We start from the raw sequence: 8,699 nt of genomic DNA, 5'->3' as shown, positions 1-8,699 counted from the left end.
GGGAGAGAGAGAGGGAGAGAGAGGGAGAGAGAGAGGGAGAGAGAGAGGGAGAGAGAGAGGGAGAGAGAGAGGGAGAGAGAGAGGGAGAGAGAGAGGGAGAGAGAGAGGGAGAGAGAGGGAGAGAGAGGGAGGGAGAGAGGGAGGGAGAGGGAGGGAGGGAGGGGGGAGAGAGAAGAGAGAGAGAGAGAGAGAGAGAGAGAGAATGAATCTCAAGTAGGCTCCACGCTCAGCGCAGACCTCAATCCCAAAACTCCTGGATCATAACCTGAGCTGAAATCAAGAGTTGGAGGCTCAAACGGCTGAGCCACCCAGATGCCCCTTGGTAAAGTATTTTAAAAGCAACTGTGGGGGCGCCTGGGTGGCTGAGTTGGTCAAGCATCCGACTTCGGCTCAGGTCATGATCTCATGATCTGTGGGTTCGAGCCCCACATCAGGCTCTGTGCTGACAGCTCAGAGCCTGGAGCTGCTTCAGATTCTGTGTCTCCTTCTCTCTCTGCCCCTCCCCCATTCATGCTCTGTTTCTCTCTCTCTCTCTCAAAAATAAATAAAAGTTAAAAAAAAAAAAAAGGCAATTGTAGAAGGGCACCTGGGAGGTGCCGGTTGAGTCCAACTCTTGGGTTCAGCTCAGGTCATGATCTCATGGTTCATGAGTTCAAGCCCCACATCAGGCTCTGTGCTAAGGGCTCAGTGCAGGGCCTGCTTTGGATTCTCTGTCTCCCTCTCTCTCTCTGCTTCTTCCCACTTGACTCTCTCTCTCTCTCAAAATAAACAACTCAAAAAAACCCCCCAAACAATCATGGAAAAGTTATTTGTTTCTAGACACTGACAGGTTCATAATCTGTAGATTTCTCTCTCCCGCTCTCATTGGTCAATGTGAAAAATCAGAGAAAAGTTTCTTTTAGACGTGCCTTTCAGTGGGTACTGGGTGCTTTAATGATCCCATAGCGAAAGTGACTTAAGAATGTGACAGAGCTTCACACACAGAAACCCCACCTCATCTATGCTGGGCACCCTAACTGGTTCCGAACATCTCATTAGAATTGAGTAGAAGGAAACCGGAACAATGTCACCTGCAAAATAACAATTTTCATAACAGCATTTCCAGAAGCCTGGGCAGGAAGAGCAGGGGGCGCGCGAGCCAGAACCCCACACGGTGCTGGTGGAGTGTGACCCGGGTCACTTCTCATCTGCACGGCTGACCTCAGAGAGCTACAGGGGAAATCGGCAGGGCAGATGTGTATGACTGCGCTCCCAAGTCCGGAAGGTACACAAGGTCTCACAGGACGGGCCGCGCTGGGCCTTTCCCCTAAGTCTCCCTGGCCAACAGAGACAGGGCAGGACCTAAGACTGGGGAATGCAGAGAGCCTGGGCCACCAGAGGAGACGTGGTGGCATCCGGCCAAGCCTCCCTCTAATCGAGCTCCCTGCCGCCCCGCAGAAGCGGCGGCCCCACTTACGTGGCCCTGGTCGACACGATTCATTCTGGAGCAATTCACAGGGCCAAGCAAGGGGTCCTTAGCCTTCCCCCTGTGCCTTTCGCCATCTGGGGGTCCTCCAGAGCTTGGCAGGGCCTCAATCCCAGGAGGCAGCTTTCAGGAATCTGACGGGACGGCCGAGGGTTGAAGGGGGTTTTCTGGGACCTACGTTAAGGACCTCGGCCACAGCTGTGGGCTGAAGGGGCAGAAAGGAGGGTGACTCTGCTGTTTCCTTCTTGCCCCTAAGCCAAGAGCCTCGTCTCCAAAGCATCCACCTAGCACCACAAAATCAATATGAACAGCAGCTGAAGACTGAGTGCTTGGTCTGTACGAGGTGTTGTTCTAAGAGTTTTCTATGTATTAACTGACTTAATACCTCCCGCAACCCTAGGATATGGCGCACTACCATCATACCCATCTTACAGATGAGTTCATCACGGTACAGAGCCTCGGACTAGTGGACTGCTCACGTTCAGACTAGGAAGTGGTGACCTTGGATTCAAACCTAGCCGGCCCCGGCTAGCCCTCCTTCAATTACCAGCACTGCCTTGCAAAAGAGCAGGGCCCCACTCTCCCACTGCCCACAGCCCGGAGCCCGACCAAAGGCCCCCACCCACTTAACACACACTAAATTCTGTCTTGCTCCTTGCCCACAGTGTCAATTAGAGTTTGTCCCAGGGACCCCAATTCCAGACCCTCTAGGGCCTCTGCTTCCCGCCTTAACTAGGATTCACAATTTCCCATCATGCCGTTTCCGACTTCTCTGGCCAGTAAATTCACAGACCGAGTCAAGAAATCAGATCCGGACGGATTCACTTCTTACTCATCTCAATCCTTTTCTACCAAGAACCCCGGAAGTTCTTAGGCTGTGAAGAGGTAGTGATCGACTTGCTGAGGGCTCTGCTCTAAGTCAGCGCAGGGACCGTTTCCTCAGCGTTCTGTCCAGCTGGCTGGCACGTGCAGCCGAGCGGTCACAGGCAGACGCACGGAGGCCTGGACACATGCTCTAGAAAGGCCGACTGCTTCTGGCAGCTTTTCCAACTATCGAGATGAGCACGCCAACAGCTTCGGTGCCCTGAGAGCCCTCTGTCCCAGAGAGAATTAAATGGCCACCAGACAGAGCAGCACACCACCCCCAGAGATGCTCAGAGACACTCATCCTCACGGAACAAGCTGCTGTGTGACCGACGCCCAGCGGGAGGCCGCTGGCAGCCCTGCGTCTTACCTTCACTCCGTCCAGCACGGCCTTGATGACCCCTTTCACCGTCGTGACCATCTCCTTATCTTCCGAGTTCACGCCTTCCAGCATCACTTGGTCAGACCAACGGATGAGGTTGGCAAGACTCTGGTACACGCGGCTGTAGCAGGAGGAGAGGGCTGAGCTGGGGAGAGAAGAGGTTCTTAGAGAACGGATCCAGCGAAAGCACGACCATCACGTGACGCTACTGTTCAGAACAGAACTGGGTTCTCGGCGCCCAGGGCTTATTTCTCAGTCTTTCTTTCCCGAAGACCCACACCTCCTTTTCATAACCAACGTTCCCCCAGAAGCTGTGCCCTTACACACCCAACGTACACTGTACGGAGCTTTAGATTCTAGTCTGTTACAAAATTTTTTTCGTTTTCCAAACATAACCTATAAAAATTCCACCACAGTCGATTTGCTGATTTCCGTAGTTTATAGGCTCCTTCGAAACCCCGGCCCTGTGCATGACTGACCTCTGTTGAGGCATGGAGCCCCGCCTCCCCTCCTGCTGGCTGTTAATCATTGGTCAAAAGCGCTACACACTTCTTGTTTTCAGGCAGACTGACGCTCATGTTAGATGTGGCACAAGGTTTGTGGCATTTTAGCGGCGGGATCCTTCACGAATCAGCCTCTACACGTGAGCTCGAATGGCTCACAGAATTCCTTCCAACATGGGCTGAGCTCCGTGCTCTGCACCATGGCCACGGCACACCTGCCGGAGCCACGGGCTAATGACTCAGCATTTCAAGAAGGACAACAGGTGCGGAGGGGAGGCCTCTCTCTGCTGGGGGAGGTGTCACCGCTCCCCGAAACGCCAGCAACACAGAAGGGAAGGTCTGGGGACTTCGGAGGCCTCGGTGACTACAGAGGGGAGGTCCAAGTGTAGACTGGATACATCTCCCACACACTTTTAAATAGCCAGGGGTGGTTTTCTCTAGGAATTATGGAAAGGATTATTTTTCCATTTTAAATATGTATTGTAAGGGAGGAAGTGCAAAAATACAGAAAATTTGTGGGATGCCCCTGCTTCCCCGCAAATAAAGTTGGGGGAGAAAAAGAATGAGGCAGACATTGAGTGGCCAGAGGTAGATTTTGGAGGAAAAAATATAATATCGTAAGACACGATTCAAACAGGTCCTAAAAACGAACTATTCACAAAATCTTGACCCAAACAATGCTCTAGTGAGCAGCTCTTCGGAATCAGGGGAGAGCACACACTTCCCGGGAGATGTACAATGTTCATCTAGGCCCTGGTTCCGCTCTGCGCGCGCCCCAGCACGAGGAAAGAGCAGTCAGAACGCAAGCAAACTCCTCAAGTCCAGTCTACCAAAGGGGCCCCGGGAGAGCCAGCGTCTGGCTGCCTCAGAAGATAATAGGAGTGGCAGTCCTGGGAAGGGACAGGAACTGGTCTCCCGGGGGACCTGGGCTGTCGGCAGGGCCGTCCTGTGGGAGGCGGGGGGGAAGGCCCTTCTAGCAACTCCAGGCTGCCCCGCCTCCTCCTCCTCCTCGCAGGGCCGGGTGAGGGCTCCTTCAACAAAGACGGGCGCCTTCTGCCAAGGTGCCCGTGGGGGATTCCGCCAAAGCGTCACTCACACCCTGAAACCACCGGTCATATGAGACGATAAAGAGGCCTGGAGGCACTCCTATGTGATACCTAATTCTACCTGCGGTGAGCGGTGGCGTCCCGAAGCACCTGAAGAATTTGGCAGTTGTGGCCACACTTCACAGAGCTGGCCCGGAACGCTCCTCTGTGTCAGGGGCTAAGCCGTCAAGAAAGGAAAGAGGGTCCTGCCCTGGGAAAACGTCCAGTGGACCGAAGTCCCCGGCCCTCCCCCGAGGGAGAGCGCTCCTCCACCTGGCGTCCGCGCTGAGCAGCCGGCGGCTTGTCCAGAGGCTGGTCCACTGCCGTCCCGGCACCTCGGGGACGGCGTGGAGGGCCTGCCGGCTAGGACCCAGCCCCCAGAAAAGTTCTGAGCTTACAAGCTGCACTGGGAGGAACGAGGTGATGGGAGGAATCTAAGAGAAACCTCTGAGGAGGGGATATCGGGGTGATCAATTGACTTTGCAAGAATTTCACGAAGAAAAATCCCTTCAGCGGTATTAGCCAAAGGCCTGCGAGAGAAGAGAAAGTCACCGTTCCTTACGGCCACACCCGGGCCTTTCTGCTTCCCTCTAGGAAACTGCTGTAGACATGACATCAAGTTTGTCAACTACAGAATAGTTCTGAGATCGCCGCGCACACAAAAAATGCCCCCAAACCACTGTCCCTTCCCTCGATCCCAGTGTCTGCGCCTCTAGAAAGGAGCCCGCCCAGCACAGCCTCAGGCTGGCACTCCAAGAGCCACAGCCCCAGCAGCCCGGACTTAGCTACAGGGACTCTCTCGGCCCGTCCTAGAGAGGCTCACACGTGTGGCTGGGGGGTGCAGCGGCACACACGGACTCCCCACTGTGCCCCGCTCAATGCCGAGAGGCCCCCTCTGCCCCACGCTGGCTGCCCTCCAGGGGCACCCACACCCCACCGGCCCCAGGCCCTTCCTTGGCTTTCCCGTCCCTCTGCCTGGACCACCCTTCCTTCAGGTCCTGCTCCAGCATCTCTTCCTGCCGGAAGTTTAATCAGACTAGAGTCTCCCCTGACTCTTCCTCCTTCAAATGCCAACAGAGTTTCTGCTGGGTACTTCCGCTGGCTACCACTAGACTCTAACTCCATCGTGGTAGGGACACTCATGCCAGAAGAGGGCGAGGAAAACTCTGCACAAAAGGCCGTGCACACATCTGACCCTAGCGTACCGTCGGGCACATCCCCTCAAAGGAGAACAGCTCTAGGCCCTTCTCTGAGCTGGGCGTGGGGTCAACTACCAGAGAGACACGGTACTCGGTCTCGAGCCCCGTACACAAAACACCGCGAGCGGCCACTCAACAGGGCGTGAAGGGACTCGTTTCCTCGGGCTCCTCCTCTGTGACAGGAGCTCGGCCTGGAAACGCGAAGGCGGGGGCAGGGCAGTGCCATCCCGAGTCTCTTCCCTCCGCCACCACCTGGCCGAAAGAGCACAGGCTACAGAGGTCCAGCTGCAACCCTGGGGTGGAGGGCCGGGGCCAGAGGGCTGCCTGCAGATAGAGACGCTGGTGGCGTTACCTCCCAGAAAAGTATGCGCCGCTGCCAAGTTCCGAGGGCAGCTCACAAAGCCTCAACCTCACGAGGCTGTACGGGCCTGGAACCACCTCGAGGAACTGGAAACAGAGATGCGTTTATCCTGAACAGGTGCCAGAAAAGAAACACAGAGCCAGCAGGCATCTGACAGCACGTCAAGGACACGCCCCGGCGAGGCTTTCACTGAAGACTGCATTTGCTGCCCCTTTTCCTTCTCTACTGAACAAGAGATGGGAGCACGCTGCTCTCAGACATGGACGGGAAAATGCACTCTCGCGAGACAGGCGCTCCTCAAGGAGAGCTCGCTGGGACGGGGCCAGCTCCCTCCCACGCCCCTGGCCTCTCGGGAACCCAGGCGCGGTCTGGGAGATCCTGGCTTGACGTAAGGGCTTCAGTACTCCGCGCTCCAGTGGGGTTCTCGCTCTCCTGTGGCCTGATCAGCTAAGCGGCTGAGGTCTCCGCCAGGCTAGATCTTAACATGAAGAGGATTTAATGCTGTGATAAACCATGGTCAACGGAAGGGTACTAGGAATGTGTCCAAATCAAAGTGATTACTGCCAATGACCTAAGGCAAAGAAACCACCCCAGACTTACCCTGCGGCTACTGCCCTAGCAAGCCTAGAGATCTCCCTCAGGGTCAAGGCCTCAAGAGTGACAATGACCTCCACCTTGGGAGAGCATCAAGTCGCAGCTGGGAAGGGTGGGGAGAGGCTCTTTTCCTTCCCCACTCTGACTCTTCCGAGGAGCCCTAGGTTTGAAGCGCCCCCACACCAAGACGCCCGGAGGCCTCCCCTGCTCTGACACAGCCACGGGGACCCAGGGCGACTCACCTGTGCTGAATCCGAGGATCGCTCTGCACCAGGGGTAAGATGGCCTCCAGCACCTTGCTGGCCGACCCCGGAAGCATCTCGAGTACCTTCTTGTCAATAGCCATTTTGTCCACAATGGTCTTAAAGTAGCGCAAGGCACTAACCACCTCCTTCTCTTTCTCTTCCAGCCAGCTCAGGTTCTGAAAGGAAATGTTAAGCATAAGGAGGGAGGAGAGAGATTAAAGGGAGCCGTCTGGAAAAAAATGAAGTACGATTTCCTATCAACTAGCTCGGGACTGATGCGAGCAGAAAAGGCTTCTTGCTGCAGAAACCAGGCCGCGCTGCTTTCTACGGCAGGCAGGTCACAGAGGCTAGGCTCGGAAGCAGAAGGGAGCTCGGACCATGACAGTTCACTGAGGAATTTCTGAATTCCCTTCCTGGTACAGAGACCGATGTGGCCTGAGGTCTTGAAAAGTGCTCCGAGGCGCCTCCTCTAGCAGGCTGAGACAGCCTCACACCTTGAGCTCAGTGGGGCCTAATTTGCTGACGGCTGTAGGAAACTCAGAGAACCTGCAGTTAAATCCCGTGCTGCAGATCTAGCCAGTAAATCAAATCGAGAGATCCAAGGCCTTTCAAAGATCGGAGGGACAGGAGAAGACGGTCAGAGGCATTTGTGTTCCTAGTTCTCCCAGGACCCCTCACTCGATTCCCACGCCGAATCTGAGGATGCGTTCCCTCTCCAGGAAATGGCTTGGCTTTCCCAAAGAGTCTAGACACCCCAGGGTAGAAGGGGACAGATGCCGTGGGGTGAAAAGGGGCAGATCCTGGAGCAGCTGCAATGATCAGTCATCTCTCATGCAGCAAATGTGAATAGCATCCACAGCCCCTCTGCTCCTAAAGAAGGCCCAGCTGGGAGCAACACAACTCCCAGAGCCCTGCACTTACCGGTATTCAAATTCCCATGCCCAGACCTTTTCTCCTCGACCACAGGATGCCTCAGATCCAGTCAGTGGGCGAACACCCCCCTTGGTGCCTTTCCCCAACCGCCCTCTGTGTGGCCCTAATGTCAGAGGCCCAGGTCCCGGCTGGCTGGCAGGGACGGGAGATCACGGATGATCTATGAAACAGATAAACCCAAAAATGGATTTCCTATCGAAGCAGAACTGATTACGTGGTCCAGCGCAAATTACCATCACGGTAGATGCGGAAAGCGGCCACCTGTGGGTTCTCTGAGGTCTGGCGGATATATAAGTAAAAGCAACCAGCACCAAGAAGAACATTTCTAGAAAAATGCCAATTTAGACAATCTATAAGGAGATAAACCGATGATACATATAAGAAGTGATTATAATTCTGAACACTAGCTCTTTTCTTCTTACGCATTTTAAAGAAAAACGTTCAATCCTGGAGGCATTTATTCCATGGGAACAGCACAAAAAAAAGATGTAAATTGGATGGAGGAGTAAACAGCTGCTTTGGTCAGACAACTTTCAAAGACCGGATTCGATTTCTCTCCGGGGGGTACTTTCCCAAGGGGGGGGTCTGTTGCCCACAAAGAGATGACCCTCTGAGCAAGGGGGTGGGGTGGGGAGTGCCTCTTCCCCCCTCCATCACCAGAGCCTCCTGACCTTCACCTTTTCTCTTCTCGTGACCTCACGTGTTGATTTGCTGTTTCTGAGGCCAGCCACCTGTACCCCACCTCAGGGACAAGAGCGCTCTGCCTTGCTGTCACCCACCAGGGCCACCGAGAACGGGAGGATGAAGGAATCACATGCAGACATCAATGTGCCTGAAACCCCAGTGGCCAGCGTGGCCAGAGGCCCCCGGCCACAGCACTGCCATCTCAGCACATGGGGACATGTTCAGAACCAGGGACAATGAATGATGGGGACGAAGCAGGAAACCATGTAAGAAAATGTCATCAGGGGGGCGTCTGGGGGGCTCAGTCGGCCAAGCATGTGACATCAGCTCATGAGCTTACAGTTCACGAATTTGAGCCCCACGTCGGGCTCTGTGCTGACGCTC

At 55.0% G+C, this 8,699-nt stretch overlaps 1 protein-coding gene across 3 annotated transcripts in view; it reads right to left on the bottom strand.

The window, feature by feature from the left end:
- The window catches only part of RAPGEF1 (Rap guanine nucleotide exchange factor 1), a 107,756-nt gene that overhangs the window by 50,699 nt on the left and 48,358 nt on the right, over positions 1-8,699 (bottom strand). For all 3 annotated transcript variants that reach the window (XM_029920919.1, XM_029920918.1, XM_029920920.1), the window contains exons 4-5: positions 6,696-6,874; positions 2,700-2,856 (exon numbers count right to left, since the gene is read on the bottom strand). In XM_029920919.1, coding sequence (XP_029776779.1) covers positions 2,700-2,856; positions 6,696-6,874 — 336 coding nt within the window. The remainder of the gene's footprint in view (positions 1-2,699; positions 2,857-6,695; positions 6,875-8,699) is intronic.

This window comes from Suricata suricatta, chromosome 13 (assembly GCF_006229205.1).
Source record: "Suricata suricatta isolate VVHF042 chromosome 13, meerkat_22Aug2017_6uvM2_HiC, whole genome shotgun sequence".
Lineage (NCBI taxonomy): Eukaryota > Metazoa > Chordata > Mammalia > Carnivora > Herpestidae > Suricata > Suricata suricatta.
This window is presented reverse-complemented; position numbering and strand designations above follow the sequence as displayed.